The following is a 21,817-nucleotide window of genomic DNA, read 5'->3' on the forward strand; positions in this document are numbered from 1 at the left end:
ATCTTAGCCTCCTGAGTAGCTAGGATTACAGGCGTGAGCCACCAGTGCACAGCTTTCCAGATTGGTATTTAAACTTCAAGTATCTGGATTTTATTTGTGGGTCACAATCCATATTCATCTCTGTGCCTACACTATGGAAATAGCCAGCACTCATAATGCAGGAGTAAATATTGAGATCATCTAGTTACTTCTAACTTCTCAGGAATCAAAGTTCATTGCTAACTGCTGAGCAATGTCTGGAAATATTTTTACCTGCCTTGCTGAGCAATGTCTGGAAATATTTTTACCTGCCCTGCTCTGCTTTGTAGTTGTTTACTGCAAGGATTTCAACCAGGCCCCGTTACTCCATCATGGGGGCAGAGAATTAGGCAAATAAGAATTTGATGCATATTATTGAAATATATGTTACACAAGTCTCTGCCACATAATAAATGCAAATAATATTCTTGACGGTTCTGGAAAAATCTTAGATATTGGGGAGGTGGGAAGGGAAAGGATGGTAGGGGAAAAACAAAGGAGGAGGTAACAGTGCTCGATAGGAAATGTACTCATTGCTTTACTCATGTAACTGTAACCCCTCTGTACACTATTTTTACAATAAAAAACATAAAAAATCTTAGATATATGAAAATATCCCAAATAAGACAGATTAATAAGTTAATTGGCAATTTTATATGAAATTATGACTAGTTATCAATTCCTTAATGTATTCCTTTTGGGCTCTAAGAAGTTAACATTTATCTCTGCAGCAAGTCTGCAGGTTTTATTATTCAATTTCATCTTCACTTTTGTTGTTGTTTCTGTTGTTCTCATCCTGGGGCTTGAACGTAATGCTGTCCTTGGGCTTTTGGGCTCAAGGTTAGTGCTCTAGCATGTGAGCTCAACGCTCAGTTTCTTGGTGGTTAATTGAAGATTAGAGTGTTATGGACTTTCCTGCCTGGGCTGACCTTGAGCCTCAGTCCTCAGATCTCAACCTCTTGAGTAGCTAGGATTATAGGTATGAGCTCCTAGTGCCTGGCACATGTTCATTTCTGAGGAATTTTTTTTGAGAGCCGGTTTTCTGTTGTTGTGACTATGCCATAACTACACCATTATCAAAAGATGGGTTAAAACTTCCAAGTCTCCTGCATATTTGGCTTCCTTTTACACTGCATTTCTGAATGAAATAATATAGTTGCTGAAACTCCTTAGAAAGTACAGAAGCCACGAAAGCCCATACTCCTCCTGGTTCTACATCTTTGAACTTGCAAATGACTCTGCCAATCTCATTCTTACCTTCTAGAGACAAGTGGTCAATCTATTTTACAGAAGTAAATGATACAATCTGTCTCTGAAATATTTATTCACTGTCTACTATGAGAATTCAGGTGATGGTTTCCAAGAGGAGAAATACAGGGATGCACAAGTACCTCAAATACAAGGGATACACTAACACATGTCTGCCTGGCAGCTGTCATCACAATAGCCAGTGTGATGCACAAGCAGAAAATCTGCAAGGCATCATCGCGCAGCAGTTCTTGTAATGGTTTTATTCAGTCAGCACTGCAGTGAACACATATTCCAATGTTGCCATCAATTACATCGTTTGCATAGGCCATTTTACCTCGAGGGTCTGTTTATAAAAATTACATTTTTTCCTTTTACCTAAGATGAGTACAGTCAGCAGAAGGACAAAACCATGTGTGTATCTTGTAGAGGTATTATAGAGCTATGCCTACGAATACTGTTTCAACAATGAAAGTGAATACTATTTTACCTAAATCTGAGGTTAGATGAACGTTTTAACAATAGTACTTTAACTTGTTGCTAAATAGTAGCTATTTATGTAATGTTAACTTGACATGAATAAATTTCTTTATCTCTGGAGAAGGTTGTAAAAGAGAATATTTAACACCGACTACAGAAATTGAGATAATATCCCAATTTATTTTAGGATACTTTAAATCCTTGATAGCATGTCATACTTTTGCATATATTTTTATATTGTTCTATCACTTGATTTATGCCTCAAGCCCTGCTTTTGTGTGCTGAGTTTTTCGAAATTACATCTTTGTTCTTTATTTTTCTTTCTTTCTTTATTAAATTTTATTGTCAAGGTGATGTACAGAGAGGCCACAGTTACCTAAGTAAGGAAGTGATTACATTTCTTGTCTAACTTGTTACCTTTTCCCTCATTTTTCTTCCTTTTCCCCTCCCTCCAATCCCCCCAAGTTGTACAGATCATTTCCAACGTACTGTCTTGTGAGTATTGTTGTTGCATAGGGTCCTACTTTGTCCTTTGACTCACCATTTTGTTGTCCCTCTTCCCTTCCCTAGTTCAGACAAACATATATACAATACTCAGGGTACCAAAATTGAACACAGTGTCAACAGGGGACAAACCACAGGGGGAAAAACACAAAAGAAAAAAATCATGTAGTTGAAAACAATAACAACAAAGAAAAACCTCTTGTGTCTATGTCTTGGAGTTCATTTTTCCTAGCATCATCTTATATGGTCACATAAGATATACACAGTTTTTTTGGGGGGGAACTCTCATGGAATTTTTGGGGTGGCTTTGAACTTTGATGTTCTGTCAGCCTCTTGATTAGCTAGAATTACAAGTGTGAAGATTAGAGATATGGACCATTATGCTCACCTTTGTCTATCTATTGTCAATTGTTTTCTTTCTTTTTCTGTGTTAATTTGTAATCATTATCCATGTAGACTAAATACAAGTCTCTTATCTGATATCAAAGTATTCTTCAAGGTTGTTATTTTGCTTTGCTTTGTGGAGTTCCTGGAAGCTTTGCTCATTTTTCTGAGAACTGGATTCCTCATCCTGCCAGCTTAGCAGTGCATCTGCTCCAGGAGCTGTGTTCAAAACTGCAATGCTCTACTCGGTGTCCCATTGTGTTACCATTGTACAGTGTTTTGCATGTCTTACTGTGAGTCGCAGTTTATTTTCTGTATCATCCATTGGACATTTCCTCATCCAGAGTTGTCATTCTTGCCTGGGAGACCTGAACCCCACTTTACTATTAATTCCTTCTAGAGGACCCCTCTTTGTATGCCTGTGTGGGAGCCACCAGAGTTTACCACCAACTCCCTCCAATCTCCTTCTGTGAAGACATGCTCAGTAGAGTCTCATGTCCAAGTTAATCTCCCAATACCTTATGGTAACTCCAGGCTTAAGAGGCTCAGAAGCTGAGATCAGAGCTTAAATTTCTGGGTAAAGGATGAAAACACAGGTTCCATGGAGGAAAATCATGCGTAATGTCTCAACAAAAATCTTAAGGTCAATGACATTTGAAATCAATTCTTAGTGGCATCTTAGGGTAAGGTAGAGCACAGAAATGACAGGACAAAGTGTGAACAAATGCAGTAGTGATACTCACTGGACACTATTTTGAAAATGATCTATACAACTTAGGGGGGGAGAAGCTCAGGAGGAAAAACTAGGAGAAAATGAGGGAAGAGGTGACACTGTTCTCATTACCTGACTTATGTAACTGTAACCTGTATATCACCTTTAGAATAACTTAAAAATACGTACTAACATCAAGAACCTATTTAAACTAGTGTAGGACTAAACACAATTCATAGGAGACAATATAACTGGCATGTGATCTCTTTGAAGTCTTTGAAGATCATATTTTGGGATGCTTTTTGGGGTAATAGGTGTTGTTGTTTATTTTTCCTCTAGGAAGCACCAACTTCAAGGGCTGGCCTTCCTCATTAGCAAAGTTTGAATGTGTGACAGTGACTCAAGATACTTCAGGTCACATTTAATTTGTCTGCCTTAGGGGCTTGCAGATAATCGCCCACAAAATATCTGAGGTTTCATGGCATTGATTAATTATACCTTCATAATCATTCATGTTTTTTTTTCAAAAGTTAATTTCCACACTGGAGTTCTCCTATGGAGATAATGATGCTGCTATAAAAATCCTGTGTACTTTGGTATGCCTGACTTCACACAGTTTTCACCCATCATGATAACACTTTGTGGTCAGTTTTTTTTTCTGCAGATAGAAAATTGAGTTTAATACTAGTGTCTTGGTTTCTATGAAATCCAAGAACCCTTTAAGCAGGAAAGCTGACATGAAAACTGGTCCCTTTTGATTATAAGTGTTCTTTGCAGTACATCTTAGATGCTTCTTATTATAAGTTTGTTGAGGAAAGGCAATAAAGGAGAGAAGAATAATGAAATAGACTGAAGAAGCTGGCATTAAAAGTAAGCTAGCACCAGTGTCTCACACCTATAATCCTAGCTACTCAGGAGGCTGAGATACAAGGATCACAGAAGCAAACTGGGCAGAAAAGCCTATGAGATTCGTCTCAAATTAGTAAAAACAAAACAAAACAAAAACAAAAAGTAAAGGTGTTGCTCAAGTGGTACAGTGCCAGCCTTGAGCAAAAAAGCCAAGCTCAGTGCTGGAGGCCGGGACTTCCAACCCTAGTACTGGAGCTTGCGTACATGCGTGGACACACACACACACACACACACACCTTATTATTTATTTGTTCTGTAAGATGTGTTAAGAGGAAACTGTGGACACTGTTGAATTTACCTTGATTATATATATATATATATATATATACACACACACACACATATATATGGAACTAAATATACTCTTTTTTGTGTTCTATATAAGTTGAAAATTTGATGCTTATCTGTTATTTGTAATAATGTCCCCTCCCAAAAGAAAAGAATATGCTCTTTACCTATATTATTATACGTGGGTTAAATTCATAAACTTTCTGGAGAGGTGTACTCCAAGAAAATAAGATTTTTCCTTTTATATTAATTACTATTTCCTTATAGGATCAAGAAACTTCACAATTACTCCCTATTTCATTCTTTATCTATTATACTGGTTTTGTATAGATTATGGCTTCTTTAAAACTGTAGCATCCTGAATTATGATATATTAGGCTATATACAGTTAAAAAGTATTAACACAAAAGGCAAGCAATAATTGCTTCGACCAAAAGTACATTAAAGAGCCAGGCATCGGTGGCTCACACTTGTAATCCAGATTGAGGTTCAAAGCCAGCCTAGGCAGGAAAGTCTATGAGACTCTATCTCCAATTAATCACCAGAAAACCAGAAGTGGCGCTGTGTCTTAAAGTGGTAGAGCACTCGCCTTGAGCTGAAGAGCTCAGGGACAATGCTTAGGCCCAGAATTCAAACCCTCACAACCTGCAAAATAAATAAATAAAGTACGTCAATTCTGTATCACTCATTTTGTGCTGGTTCTGTGGTAATCTCAAGTGACTTTTTGCTTATAACTGGTGCTCTACTACTTGAGCCACAATTCCAGATCCAGCCTTATGGTCATTAATTGGAAAGTCTCATAGAAGTTTCTGCAAACGCTGGCTCTGAATCATGATCCTCAGATTCAACCTCCTGAGTAGCTATGGTTGTAGCTATGGAAGTTTGGCTCTCATTCTTTTTTTTTTCCCTCTTTCACTTCTAAGAAATCTTTCTGTGTCTTTGGTGGTAGTACAAGGCAAAGTTAATCTTTATGTGATGAAATTATTTTTTAAAAGCTTCAAGTTTTCTCATCCATCATATGCAGTGTTCACATTTCAAATATTGTATTTAATCTAAACACAACTTAATTCTGATTCAGAAGCCAATCACCGAGGACATGACCTCTGGAACTGAGATCTCGGCATCTGAAACGTAACTCTGGCTTTTATTAGCTACATGGACATAGAAATAGAGCACAGACTGTGTGACCTTTTAAGTTCTTTTAATTATTATATCTCTTGTGGATTTTTATAAGCATTAAATATTTTTACTACATTCATCATCTTAGGCCCTACCAAATGAAGTTGCTAGAGTTAGTGTTTTCCCATTCCCACTCCATGTTTTCTGCATTCCACACTGCCTTACTCCATGTCTCAGATGGCTAACCTCTGTAGTTTTCAGTTGGAGCTCTCTTGCCTTCTGACTTCCCATTACATTTGTAACTGGAGAGATGAAAAGAGATGGGAAATCAGAAGGAGTAAGACTAGAATTCTTCTCTTTCATTTTTTTGTCAGGCTATTTTGTGTGTGTGTGTTTTTGACAGTAATTCTGTCTGTCCACTTCTCTTCCTGTACCAATGTTTCTAGCGAACACATGTGACTTCCCTGTATACTCTGGCTCTGGTTATCCATCCGCAGGCCCTATCAGTTCTCATGGAACTCGGTACATCCGGGAGTGCTTCAACCTCTTGTTGATTCCTTCAGCCATGTTTATATTAGTGTTAACAGTTTACTTTCTCTTCAAGGAAATATTTTGTGGGAATCCTAGGGTACTGTGGGGGCTATGATTGGCTGCAGGAGTTTAGACTGTTTTGGTTTTTTTTTAGTTTGAATGATGCCTATGGAAAACCCTGGTTGTGATTAGTTATCTTATGTCTAGGTAAAGACACAGGATTATGAGTGTTTGACCTTCTGCAGTAATCCTGTCAAAAGACAAGATGGAGGCCCTGAATGTACATCTCTTAGTGCCTTCTGATTCCTTGTTATCTACCTCTTGGAATGCGCCCTGTAATTCCTTTAATCTAGTTCTGGGACTATCTAAACCTATAAAATCAGAGAGCAGGGAATATATCATTGGTTTAACCATTCCTGTTGGCTAAACTCCTTGCTCGCTCCATAAGGTTCTAAAAATATTGTGAGGTCCACCTGTATCCAAGATGTACAAGACGTTATGTCAAAAAACGAACTTTACAACTTTGGTGCATGGCGGTGGGGGGGAGGGGGGAGAGGAGGGAGGAAGAGATGGAAGGGGAAACAAAGGAGGAGGCAACAACGCTTGATAAGAAAGGTTCTCATTACCTTATCCATGTAACTGTAACCCCTCTGTATGGTATTTTCACAATAAAAAAATATTGTGAGGTAATACTGTATGGTCATCTCTTCATCTGTTGCCCCAGAAGCTGCTAGTTGGAACTGGTGCTATTTAAGTATGCCAGTTACTTGACCTTAGAGTCATAAACCCTATAGTGTTGGATTATTTAGTGATATATATGTATATATTTATAGATATATATGTATATATTTATATAGATAGGTATAGATAGATATTAGAATATTTCTCTTAAATCAATGGGATATCATTAATAGATAAAAATGATGGTTTTAAAACCTAGATAAGGTAAATCAGCTTCCAAGGAAGTAAAGATAGAAGGCAGAGATGAGACTAAGTTTCAGTTACAGCATTATAAAACCTAGAGGCTGGGGAGGTGGCTCAGTGGTAGAGTGCTTGCCTTGTATGCATGAGGCCCTGGGTTTGATTCCTCAGCACCACCTAAGCAGAAAAAGTCAGAAGTGGTGCTCTGGCTCAAGTGGTAGAGTGCTAGCCTTGAGCTGAAGAGCTCAGGGACAGTGCCCAGGCCCAGAGTTCAACTGACAAAAAAAAAGCTAAAAGTTTTCCTTTAGGATATACACATGGGCTTTTCTCTGTCTTTTGCAAAGTCTTGGGGATCAGTCTTTGGGATAAAAAAGGTAGTGTTTATGTGGTCCGATACATTAATATAGACTAAATCCTAATTCGAGTATAGTAGGGCAAAGCTTCAAGTTTGGAGTTGCTGGGTAGATGGAAGGGGGGCTAATTCTCAGTTTGACTAGAGGAAGTTTACAGGGATATAGAACAAAGGCCTGAAGAGGGCCACAGGTAGGACTAATGAAAACATGCATCAGAGAAGACTTAGAGAAAGCAGCAAAATTTCCATAACTTCATTCACTAACCATATTCAGGCATTGGGCAGGCCTGAGCTCACAGGGAACAGACCACTGTAAGTGATGAGGGAAACCTCAATTGTGTAGGCATTAACACTGTGGGAAGCACTTACCATTTCATGAACAACATGCCAACCATTTTATTCAGCTTGAAAATGACTTTAAAATAATTGGTCCTATGAAGCTTTCCCACTAAAATGTACTTTCACCTAAGTCAGAGTTGAACATATCCAATTCTCAGGTCAAAGAGAAGCCTACAGATACCTCACTTCTCCCTATTATCACAGTAGGAATTGAAAGACTATAATGTATCATTGAGGGAAAGGGTTAAGAGGGCTTGTGTCTGGGTTTGAATTCCATTTCTGTTGTAAACATATATATATATATATATATATATAATATATATATATATATATTTCAACTTCATTTACTCTTTGGTATTTTTGGAATCAACCTAGTCTCAATTCCTAAGATATACCATGAGGGATGAATTGGATAATACACATAAAGGACTCAGAGTAGTTAATAAATCTTAGCTCATTTTCATTCATTATACATGTATTTTCCTATCAAAACTCTATACATATTTTCAGGATAGTATTTAAGTTTTAATTACCCTATATATATTGCCAAGTCTCACATATAGTAATTATTAAGTAAATACGTACTTAATAACTAAATAAGGCAAATTTACTAATTCTACGCTTAATTTAGTTTGGAGAAGATCTTTTTCAAATTTAAAAATGAGTTGGATTTTCCAGAAAAACATAAAGTTAGCCAGGTTTTGACTAGGTTTTGAGACATGCTATGAAGTAACACAAAGTTAAACATGTTGTGATAGCAAGAAAACATATCTTCATGTTTTATGGCTGTTGAGATTTTCACCACTTGTATATTTCATGGCTTATCAAGAATACTTCTATTCTTTTGCATAGTTATGAGGAGAGAGAAGTGGTAATAATGCAGAATGAGGCTGAGTTATAAACAAAGTTATAAAATTAATGAATTAAATTGTAAATATGTAATCATTATAAAATTAACTTAACTAATTTTATAACAGGTAAATGACATTGTCACAAATTTTTCATACCCATAATCCTAGTCACAGTCACTACATGCTTAGCTCCATAAAAACAGAGTTAAAGCTGCCTATGTAATTTGCCAATATCCTGAGTCAGCATAGAGCTTGGAATATATCTGATTCCCCATAAATATTTGTTAAAATGTTGAGTGATCTTTCCTTTGAAGTAGGTCCCTAGCCGACTTCTATTAGTCTATTAGTGATTTACTATTTCAGGATACACTGAAAGTATGCAGTGTGCCTTCATTGGTCATAGCTTTGTGTGCTATAGTCACAGGAAATTGCGTCTCCAGGATGCTCATACTTTATAATACATAGAAAACCATGGGGGAGGGATGGAAATGAGGCCTACCATGATAAGGTCGTTCCCTACCAAAGCACTGCAATTAAAAGCAAAAGCTGCAAAAATGTGTGTCTGATCCACATTAACTGAAGGCTGAGAAAAATGTGACCATTAAAACAATCTCAGAAAGCACAGTCAGGATTTGCTTAAAGCTCTTTTTAGATTACTGCATCAGTTAATAAAACATAAAGGCATGTAGTTGAAAAGAAACTGTAGAGACCCAGTGAGACTCACCAGAACAGTGACCACACGTAGAACCACGCCACGCATATTGTTCTCCAGTTTCTTGTCCGTCAGTGACCCGTTCAGACCTGTGACAGGATTCCAGCACCCAAGCTGAAAGGTAAAACAGCTCTGGTCACTTTTCTGCCTGAAGAGCAGTCCAGTGACCTGTGGAAAGACCTTACAGAGATCATGGAACAATGCTGTAGAAAGCGTCCTGCACGAGTTCTCTTTTTAAATGAAGCACATGAAGCCATCAGAAATGCCATTTCCTGTTCTTAAATATCATCGTATGGCATATGACAGGACACAGCATGCTTTCAGGAGCTCAGTGAGGACATTTGGCTTAATGAGGAGTTATCCATATACCAATAATTCGGACAATGTAATGCATTAATTGGAAAAGGAATACCACACCGAATCCTAGGATAATGTCTCATCTATCAATTATGGCCTAAGTAACATTTTCCTATAGTTTTAATTTAATCACACATTACTTTAACTGTGGAAAAAAAGAACTATCATCATTATCATATTTCTGAATAGGTTTAGAAGGCCTACTGCTTTTACTTGACGGGGAAAAAATCCATCACTTATATAGGTACATGTTTTCAAAATATTCACCGTACACACACAAAAAAACCCGTCATTATTTGCCTTCAATGCTCTCCATTCTTATAGGATATTTTGTCAACAGCCCTTTCTTTAAAGTCTTGCAATGTGTCCTCACTTTATTGAGCACTACTAGTTTGGAAAATCACTGCCTTCAAATCGCAGTGGGCTAAAAATGAACGAGTCTCTGTCAGAAACAAAGTGGAAAGAGAGAGCTTATGTGACACGGATTGGCGACAGATAACAACTCAAGATGCTCAGCTTTCATGGAATGCTCTCATCTTGCAATGCACACAGGAAAAGGAAGTAGGGTCCTGTCATATGATCAGCTGGATAACCACAGGCTCCACCTTGGGAACCCGATTCTCATCTGCACACTTTAAAAGAGGAACAAGGCTACAGTCACAGGTAGAAAATGTGTGATTAATTGAGTGATGATAGGAGCACCTGGTTTTCTGTCCCATTTCCCCTAATGAGTGCTGTGGGTTATTCTCTTCTATGATGTTTTGTTTGTGGCTTTGGAAAACATCATCACACTGGGAAATATCCCTCCGAAATACATGATTTAGGTGTGTCCTATTAAAACTCAAGTTTTCTCTTTGAGCTCCCAAAGGGTGTTTAATTAAGAACACTAAAATATCGATAATATATTCTAAGCGAAGTGGATGTCACTATATGCACAACAAAGCCAGGTTTTTCCTTATTAAAATAATTTGGGAAAGGCTGCTAATTGTTGGTTTCAACTGTAAAAGCACATTAAATTCATACAATGATATGTCACTCTTAGTTACATAAAAAGTCTAATTAGAACTTAGATCCAATTAGCAAATCCAAATGTGTTGAAAGTCTAATTATCAGAGATATTGTAGTTCTCTTGCCAAATTTAAAACCTTGTGAAATTTCTTCTGAGCTGTTGTTTTCTTCTGAGGTCAACCAAAGACTATCCTCAATTACATTCCTTGACATGCACTTTTTCTAATTACTTCAAGAGGATTTTATTTTCCTAAACCAAATCGCAATGGGTGGAAAGTGACATTGCTAAACATCTAGTGAAGAGCTAAATTTCCACTCTGCTCTCTCCACATTTCTCAACTATATTATTTAATCTTAAGCTTAACAGATAGCTCTTCAGGAAAGACTTGCTAACATAGTAGGCACATCTAAGATGCCAAAGCAACTTTCTTTAGGGTTATTTTTCAAGTTTGGAAAATCGCTTGTCAATTTGCCTAAGTAACTGAGATTTATCAATGCTGACTTGACAATAGTACAATCGTGCAATGAGTAGTCAAAATAGTTGCTATTGGGTGAGAAAACAGCTGGTAGAGTTCTGGAAATACATATAAAGTATACAATTTCAGGGCCAAGTACTGGTGGCTTTCACCTGTAATCCCGGTTACCCAGAAGTTTAAGAATTGGAGGATGGTGGTTCAATGCCAGCCTAGTCAAACTCCATTTTCAAATAATTAGCCAAAAGCAATGTTGGAGGTGTGGTTCAAGTTGTAGAGCACCTGCAACTCAAGCAAGCTGATAAGCAGGAGCCCCTGTGTTCAAAACCTGGTACTACCAAAAGGTTTTTTCAATGTATAACTTCCAGGTTTTTCTGAGTTACCTACCCCTTGAATAACTCAATATAGTAAATGGTTTAAAAGCTCTTCAGAACCCTAGAGAGTTTGCAAGTTAAATAACCCAAAAACATTTGAGTCAGGTAGAATATGAAAATACATCTCCAAACTTAAGTGGGGTCCTAACATTAGTTGTTCTGCATATTCTTTTTTTCTCACTTACTTTTTTATATTTAGACAGATTACTAGGGTTACAGGCATGAGCCACTGTGACCCAGCATAGATTTCTCATTTTAAGATCCTTTACTTTCTGTCCATACCGACTCATGTGCCTGAGGGTCACTTCAAGATATTCTGCTTGGTTTTTATTCTTCCCAACAATAAGTGATAAAAATGAGTTAGTTTTGTATAGATGTAAATTAAATTAGTATTGACAAAAGATAATCTGCTCAGCAGAGCAAGACTGACAAATACAGGGTTTGAGAAAACCTAAAAGACATACTTAGTTCAAACATGAGACTTATCTAACTACTCTGATTTCTTTGTTTGGAATCTCATCGACTTGACTTCCCTGCTATCTGGAGAAGTTTTTTTTAGGTCTGACTATGTATTTACTTCTGTTTCTGTTTTTTCTTTTTCTCTTTTTAGCAAGGATACCAAAAACTGATAAAGATAATGCACACATGATCTTACTATCTATTCAATGGAGTGCTTTCCTATACAGGAAATAATTAAAAGTGCTCCCTGCAGCATATAAGATTTACAGTAAGTTTCTTTGCTAATGGCCAAACAAGATTCACATCCTTTGGTGGTCTGGAAAACCAGGGAACACTTAGAAGAGCAAAAAAATCTAAGAACTAAATCCATATCCTTTCAATTGCAGTAGATAGATTTCCTATATTATTCTCTGGTTATTGCCTGAAGTCATTTTAAAACCTTTGAAATGCTTAGCACTCTAATTATTTCCTTCATTGGAGCTTTAGCAATAATAGCCATGTAAGCCTTCTGTTAAAGTCAATGTAATACCATGTGTTCAGCAAGCTGGTTGATGTATTTGCATGAGCACAGTAGTATGCTGCTATCATTATGTATAGCAGTGATCACACAGTAAGTATTTTCTCTTTCCCACATTTTCAGTTTTCATTTGTCCATGAGTTGTAAGGGATGACTTCTGACTCTGGAGTTTTATATCCCTATTTTTCAGGCAGAGTTAGATGTCAAAAAGATCTGAACTGCTCCACTTTAATTTTACACTCAATAGTTTGTAGATTTTAATAAGAGGAGTCAAGAGAGCTCTTAATTGAATAGTGCAAAGAATGCCCAACATTTATTAGCGTGTAGTCATATGGAATAAACAAAGCCTGGCTATACAACCCAAGCTTCAGCGATAGGACATAAAATATCTACTGCACTGAGACTGCATGCTAGCAGACATGATGCTTCACTTCCATCCTCAGCCTTTACACTGAGAGGAAATGACAAAGACACAGGTAAATCAACTTGAAAGCTAGTCATTTATACACATGCAGCTTTTATTGGGTAAATGCAACTTCTATAATGGGATTGAAGGTGTGAGAAAGAATACATGTGGCAGGTTGACTCAGACACATGCTTTACAGAGCTAAATTGGAATGCTTTCTTGCTTAGACACGTGCAGGAATGCAGTATGTCAGTAATTCTTTCAATAATAATTTTCTTTATGGCATTTTCCACCTGTAAAAGAGGTTCAATTTGTAAGACCTGCTCCCTAGAGGATGATTATATGCTCCTAAGATTCTATTTCTACAGTTTGGTCATTACCATGAAGTAGCTCTCTCTCTCTCTCTCTCTCATGTGGAATAACCTTAGTATTTGAGTTTCTTTCAGGAGAAAATACCTTTGAAAAACCAGGAAAATGAAGCACATAATTTGAATGCTTATGTCTCCCCGATTTGCTGCTGAAAAACAAAGCCTTCTGTACTAAGAAGATGAATGTGACAAGTGATTTCTATAGCATACAACATGAGAAGTAATATATACACATATGCATACATATGCACACATACATATATACACATGATTAAAGAAATAGCGCATAGAGGCAGTCATAATAGCCAGTTATCGATTGACATTTAGTTTCTTTAGTAATATTTTGATGTTATAATAAATTACGCTCTCTTTTCTGATACTTCATTGTGTAAAACCACCATTGAACTCTATTTAGAGGCAATATTTCAAAGCACTCTACATTAGAAGATTCAGCACTGGACTACTTAGGTTCAAGCACCCACCTATTTTTATTTATTATGTACAATGAATTAATTTGTGTTAACTCACACACTTTGGATATATATGTATATATTCCCTGAATAATATTATTGAAAATATAATTAACTAATAGCAATGCACCATAGATCCTAGGCTAACATATACAAAGAAAACTTAGTGCTTTTATTTTCTTACCATAAAAACTTATTTTCCAAACTAAGCAATTTCTGTCAGTAAGTCCTCAGTCTTTCAGACTTGCTCCCTCTCTCTTGCCCTTACTAAATATATCCTCTCTGACTCTCCCATTTCATGGGTCTGTGCCTGTGGGCCTCAGTTTTCTCATGCCTTCCATGGTTTCTTCATAGCTCTGTTGGAAGAATGGATTAATTTCAAATGTCAAGTGCTAAGAAGAATCCTTGGCATGTAATGTTTGATGTTATCATTCTTTTTTATTTTTTTTTAATTGTGAAAATACTGTACAGAAGGGTTACAGTTACATGAGCAAGGTAATGAGTACATTTCTTATCAAGCATTGTTACCTCCTTTTTTGTTTATCCCCTACCATCCCCTCCCTCCCACCTCCACAACTACATTCCCCCTGCACCTCCTCCCACCTAAATTGTAAAGTTTGTTGTTCAACAGGGTCTTGTACATCTCATTGTTACAATGGGTCAACCTGATCCCTATATAAACATTTTGTTTTATCCCTTCCCCTCCCCAAATTATACTGACATCAAATACAGTGAAAACAGGGTTTATACTGGGGATGGGGGTGGGGAACATAACAAAGCAACAAAAAAATCACCTTGTACATTATAAATACATTAGAAACAATAGCAAGCAAGAAAAAAAACCACTGTGTCCCTATCTTGGGGTTCATTTCATGTGACATCATCTTGTCTTGTCATATGTACATAGCTTTTGACCTTTTCTGCTTGCCCCTGACATATACTAGTTATTGTGATGTTCTCATTCTTTATATCGTAATTCTTTTGCTTCTTTCTTAGTCCCATTCTCAGAGGTTTGGTGATGAAGCATACCTCTAAAGCTATGGTTCTCAGCGATGGTTGCAGATTAAAGTAATCTGGAAAACTTAAGAAGATCCTGATGCCTCATGAAAACACTGAAACAATGAAATCAGATACTCTGGGGATAAGACTTAGCTTTCAGTATCTGTTAAACCTTTGCAGGGATTTCACCATAGAGCCATGATTGCTCCCAAATGTTCTCTCACACACAGGGAATCCAAACTCATAGGGTGGCAACGTAACCTTATTGTGTAAAGTCATTAGTTTACTGGTTTCTTTTTGTAAAAGTTAACTAGGAACACTTTCTCAAATGAACTCTTTCATTTTCCTTGCTTCGAATGGGATAGAAACCTAAAAACTGGGAAGCCAGAATGATGACTGTGGCTTGCCCGTGGCCGTGCTCTGGGCCCTGCCATGGTGTGCATGTCTCAGCTGAAAGGGCGAGTTAAAACTCCTGCTGTTCTCATTTCTTTACCTTTGTGACTCTCGTTAAGCCTGAATGGAAAGAGATCCACAGGTTTTCCAGTCTTACTCTCATATCACATTCCTGACAGCTTTTATGGTTTTTCAGGGTGATTTTTCTAACTCAAAAAACTATTTGCTTTGCTTTCCTTTCCGGTCACAATATTATTTTCTCTAATATTTTAACATTAGTGATCACAAACTAGTAGAACTTTCTGGATTTCTTTCTCTTCCCTTCTTTTTCTCTTGAGACATTTTAAGTAGAAGTTTACTTCAAAACATCACACTAGAATGATCTCTGTGTTTCCTAATTTCTGCTATTAAGTAATTAACCCCTAACATCAGGGACTCCATCTCAATCAACTTTGCATTTACACTCATACCTATTACACAGTTCTGAACAAAATGAGTACTTGCATAAAGTTGGCAAGGGTATTATAATACCTTATTTCCCCGTCCTTCTCCTCTTCCCTCCCTGCCTCCCTTCCCTTCCCTCTTTCCCTTCCCTTCCCTTCTCTTTCCTCTCCTCTCCTCTCCTTTCTTTTCCTTCCTTCCTTCCTTCCTTCCTTCCTTCCTTCCTTCCTTCCTTCCTTCCTTCCTTCCTTCCTTCCTTCCTTCCTTCCTTTCTTCCTTCCTTCCTCTGCTCATGTTTGCTTTCCATTATATGGAATAAAACAGCATATGACTAAACATCATCTGTAATAAGTCAATGTAGGAAAAAGATGACCTCAAAAGAGTTTTGGTTTAAAGACTTATTTTTTACTTACAGTGAAATTAACTTTTTGACCCTTGCTGAAATGGTTTGTTAAAGAAAATCCCTCTTTCACAACTTACCGTTTCTTAGTGATTGGGTTTCTTTTGTGAAGTGTTTATTACAATAGTGAAAACCCAAATAAAACACATTAAACAGTACTGTAAGTATTATTATCAGTAAGAGTAATTTATAGTGATTAGAGAAAGCTGATAGGGTCATATATGTCCCCAAGCAAAGGCAGAGATCTGTGACTGAATGCTGAATATCAATCTCCTCATATAGGAATTAATATATAGTTCCCACAAAAATATTTACCATTGAAATGACATAATGATTCCTATTTTTCTGAAAGAATGAATTAATCTTAGCAGCAAAATACTGTGGCAGGAAGATTTTCACCTGAAGGTGATGGATAAGTCAGCTAATCTCATAAAATTCTGATTAGCTTTGAGATTCTGTAATCATTTGATATGATTGTGCTCGTAGCAAAAATCATTCCTGTGAAGAACAAGAGAGTATTTCTCATTCCAATTTCCCCATCACTCTTACTGTATTCAGTAAATCAAGTGTTACAATCAGTTTATCTTAGCTACCAATAACCTGATTCCTTTGTCTAGGTCACTATTTAATTTTTCCTTTCAGGCATCCTTATATGCCTGTGCTTAAACTCAAAATGAAAATGGAGTGCTTGTGTTTTATTGGTAACTATGAATCATCAAATGATTGACTACGCCCCTGAGCATTCTTACCAGCTTTGAAAACAATTTATATTTCATTGCAGACGATCACAAACATTTAAACAATCAAGGCTCCCATAAATCATGAATTCCTCATTAAGCATGTTGAAAAATGCTCCACAGTAAAAAAAAAAAAAAAAAAAAAAAAAAGAGCTTGATTTCTTTGTGAATATCCATGTTTTCCTCATTACTCTTTTATTTTTATTAATGATCCTAAGTACTCTCCATACATACATCCATTAGCAACTATTAGCTATAAATACTCACATACTTACAGAGTAGCAAGAGATCAAGACTAACTGATCACCATAATCTTTAAGGGGATTTAGCAATAATTAATGTAGTGGGCAGTAATACCAGCACTGTGCACGGCATAAACACGTTTGCTCAACTTAAGCTTTTAGCGCAATAGCAGCTACCATCCTGTACTACTAAACTTGTGATAAGTAGCCACCCGTGTGTCCCAAGAGCATTCTGAAGGCAGCTTACAAGAGTAGCACAACAAAAGAAAACCCTGTACTCCAACGATTAAGGAAGAATCTGTGCTTTGACCACCTATATTTGCGTCTGGTGCAACAAAGAACTAAGCGGGCACATTGTTGCATACATAACTTTACCCTTCTGGCTGAAGAGACTGCCAAACCCTCTAAATAGGCAGCACAGATGTCCAAATGACCACATTCATTGTTCTTTTTTCCACATTGGAACTGGATAGTCAAGACAAAGAAATTTAAAAGCAACCACTTATTCTCTGGGAGATTAAAAAATCATCATGTATATACCAAGGGAAAGAAATAGACTCAGAAAAGGCCTAAAAAGAACTTAAGCATATACCATGGGAGGAAACTTGGCACTGCAATATTCGGTACTAATTAAAACAAAAACGAAAGTCCGCAGACCTTAAGGGAGGAGGTAAGACTAATTTCAGAGGAATTATATTATTGTATTTAAATATCTGGCTTTCTGCAAAAAAAAAAAAAGTTCTACAAAAAAACATGACTGTACAAGCTATTCAAAGGCAAAAAGAAATGAAACAAATTGCCCCTGGAAAAGAGTTTATGGCGGAACTTTTAGACAACAACTTTAAAACAACTGTCCTAAAGATAGAACTAAAGAAAAATATGGAGAAAGTCACAAAGCTAATGTATGAATGACATACCATTATCAACAGAGACAGAAAACCTACAAACAAACAAAAAATAATCCCTGGGCTATTTTTTTTTCGGTCGTGGGGCCTGAACTCTAGGCTTGGGTGCTGTCCCTGAGCTCTTCGGCTCAAGGTGAGGACTCTACCACTTGAGTTCCACTTAAGCCTTTTCTGCTTATGTGGTGCTGAGAAATCAAACCCAGGGCCTCATGCATACAAGGCAAGTACTCTACCACTGAGCCACCTTCCCAGCCGTCCCTGGGCTTTTGATGTACAATAATTGCAATAAAAATTCACCAATCCAGATGTTCCTCAGTAGATGAATGGATCAAGAAAATGTGGTATATATACATTGTATGCTTCCATCAGAAAAAATGATATCGCCTCCATTCATAAGGAAATAGAAAGATGGGGAAAATCCTAAGTAAGCCAGACCCAAAGAAACATAGGCTCCATGGTTTTCCTCATTTGTAGTAACTAGTATATATCTAGGATAGTCCTAGCAAAAGATCACATTAGCTCAATGGCTATGTACATATGAACATATAAAATAATCAAAATAAGCTCCAAGAAATGGAAACAAGTTATTTTTTAAATGTACTATGTGGTTATTTCTTTTTTTCTACTCATTTCCCCCTCTGTTTTATCCCCTGTTGTCATTGGTTTTGATTTTGGTGCCCTGTGTCTTGTATATCTATTTATCTGATTTGGGGAAGGGAAGGGGAATAACAAAATGGTGAGACAAAGAACAAAGGGTAAGCCAATGCAACAGTGATACTCACCAGACACTATGTTAGAAATAAACTTTACAACTTGGGGAGGGGATGGGGGGGGAGTGGTAACAATGTTCTACAAGGAAGGCATTCATTACCTTACGTATGTAACTGTAACCCCTCTGTACATCACCTTTACAACAAATTTAATTATATATATATGTATGCACATATATAAATAAATACATTTCATCAGAAGGATTCAGAGATAGGTTTGAACAGATAGAAGACTCAATGAACTATAAAACTGCACCACGGAAATGACTGAGTCTGGCTAACAAACAAAAAATATTGAGGCAAAATGCACAAAGCATAAAGTTGTTCTGGGAGGCCATCATGTGGATCCATATATGACTAAAACCGTGAGCCCAAACAAACCCCTCCTCCTTATAAATGTATTTATCACAGTGACAAATGAAGTCTGAATGAAACAGGTACCAAGAGACATTATATCAAACTTTGGAAGACAAAGACAAGAGTACCGTCAGTAGGAAAAGAGAAATAATTTATCACAAGGGGTGTTGATATTTCTGTTGTTCTTTTAGTTTGGAAACTAAGGACTGAAACACAGTGTTGCCTTGTTACTATGTAAATGCTCAACCCTTTAAGTGACACATGCCTTTCCAATTCTTCTTGTTTGGTGATAAGGTTTTGCTAAGTTTGCCTGGTCTGGTCTTTATTTCATGATCTTCTTGTTGCTGCCTCCTAAGTAGCTGGGATTATAGGCATATGCCACCATGCCTGGCTCCAAAAGATATTGCTGATAAAATATAAGCAGATTTTTCATCAGAAATTTTGGATATCACAAGGCACTAAGACAATATAACATATATGTCTTTTTTAAAACAAAACTAAGCGGTGGCCCTGATCGAGATGCATTGTATTCAGAAATTGTTTTGTTAAACAGTGAAAGAAAATACTATTCTCTTTCAGATCAATAGCATGCCAGAATAAAACATCATACATTCACAAGGTGGTGTATATACAAATCCAGGATTTTATTGTAAACTTACAGCTGAACAGACAATTAAATGTCTCTATAATTGCTGATTTCAAAAAATATTTTATGATTCTTATTTTTTCTGTAAATATGTGATAAATACTTAACACAATAAATATTTAATTAATACAATATAAAATTAAACAAACCAAATAAAGTAAACAAAACAACATATACAAAACCAAAATAACCCAAACCCCCAGTCAACCAAGAATCTTATATCTGGCGAGAATTTCTTCAAATATAAGTGAGAAAGCCAACATTAAAGAGAGTGTTTATTATCGTAAAACTTTTCCTGCCAGAAATAGTAAAGAGAGTCCTGTGGGTGAAAAAAAAAGCAATATGAAGAAATGAAAATGTGTACATGAGCAAGTATAAAAGTTAGTGTTGAAAAAGTAGCTTGTATGTCAACATTTTATTAGCTATGTAAGAGGCTAATACTGCTTGGAAACAAAAGTGGTAAAGAAATAGTGTGGTAATATTAACTGTAAGCATTAGGGATGAAAATATAAAGCAGTAGAATAGTGCTCAAGTTAAATAGGTATAAATACAAATTAGACTTATCCTGCAAAGAGATTGGTATGAATCCTAGAACATTAGGACTTTAATTATAATTCTCAGGATATAAATTATATACATCAGTCAAGGATATAAGATTGTGAGCATGAAATAGAATTTTGGAAAGAGAGGTCATACTAAACTAGTTGTTTCAAGACTAAATGATGAACTGAATGCTAACAAATAGGTTACTGAAGATGAAATGATAAATCTCAGTCTTTTTCACATACAAGAAATTATTCAAGATGTCACAAAGGAAGTCTTATAAAAGGATGTTCTGTCTAACTGAAAAAAAGAAAGATTTTTTTTTTTTTAGCAAAGACTAAGAGGTAATTGTCTGCAGCAAACGAGATAGCACCAGATGCACAAAAGATTCGAACCAGACATAAATTCAGAAGTAAAATTTATTTAGTACCAGAATACTAGGAATCTAGAAGGATCTAATCCAAGACCACTTTGTCATCTGACTTTTTTTGCAAATCATTTCTAGTTTTTTAATGAAAATTGACTTCAGTATCCATATAAGAATCATCTCACAAATGTTTATGAAACTTGTGATTTGTATAATAAAACATCTTAACTTTTATTATAATTATGGTTTGTCAATGATTCTCTTTACTAAATCAATACAAATCCAGGCTAAATGAACTTAGGAGAAGATCATTAACTTCTAATATTAATTATGAAATCTTTTGTAGATTGACAGACAGATACCAAATCAACAAGGTTGATTTCCTGGGAACACTTGCTCAATCATTACCATGGACCTTAACTGTGCAATCTTCACTTAACTTGATGATCTAAGTTGTTTTTTTTTAATGGAAACCATAAAAATCTAGGTATTTATCATAATCCAACTTCAATTTTCAGAATAATTTGCTCAAAGTAAGAAATATTCTTTGAATAGAAACATATAAATTATTGGCAAAACATCTAAGTATACAGAAAGTTGCTTTAAAATTTTGTATAAGAATGAAGTGAAAAATTTAAAATAGGCATCCTGTTATTTATGACGGGTTTACTCTCCATGGGGATCTGTGGTGAGAGTTTGTATTTGCTATTTCGCCTACTGTGAATCAAAGAGTTCAAGGATCTTTAGATTGTTAAGCCACAGAAACTTGAAGAAATTGTATAATTTTGACAGAAAAACTGAAATAAAAATACATGGGTCAAAATAGAGATATAGACCAAATTTGGCTTAGACTCTATTCTTCTTCACTTAGTATACAGTAAGGAGATTACCTGTTGTTTGAGTTTGTACCCGAGATATCCTTAAAGATCCAAGCTTGTAATACTATTAGAGAGGTGACCAAACCTTCAGATGCAGAGCCAAGCAGAAGAAATTTAGGTCATTAGGGAATTTACCTAAAGAGGATATTAAGACTTTGCCTTTCCTCTCTCTTTCTCCACCATACAGTCCTTTCCATGAAACTTCCCTGACAGATGCAAGACCAAGAGATAACTTTCTGTGGACTGAGACCTCTGAAAGTATGAGCCCAAATAAATGTTTCCTGCTTAGGCTTCTCAAAATGCAAGGTTGCTGTGGAAAGTGAAATGTTAAACGTGTGC

At 36.3% G+C, this 21,817-nt stretch overlaps 1 protein-coding gene across 3 annotated transcripts in view; it reads right to left on the bottom strand.

The window, feature by feature from the left end:
• Window positions 1–21,817, bottom strand: part of Grid2 (glutamate ionotropic receptor delta type subunit 2) — a 1,058,508-nt gene that overhangs the window by 289,043 nt on the left and 747,648 nt on the right. For all 3 annotated transcript variants that reach the window (XM_042701886.1, XM_042701887.1, XM_042701885.1), the window contains one exon: window positions 9,381–9,482. In XM_042701886.1, the coding sequence (XP_042557820.1) occupies window positions 9,381–9,482 (102 nt within the window). The remainder of the gene's footprint in view (window positions 1–9,380; window positions 9,483–21,817) is intronic.

The sequence above is a fragment of the Dipodomys spectabilis genome, unplaced genomic scaffold, assembly GCF_019054845.1.
Source record: "Dipodomys spectabilis isolate Male_0828 unplaced genomic scaffold, ASM1905484v1 ptg000297l, whole genome shotgun sequence".
Classification (NCBI taxonomy): Eukaryota; Metazoa; Chordata; class Mammalia; order Rodentia; family Heteromyidae; genus Dipodomys; species Dipodomys spectabilis.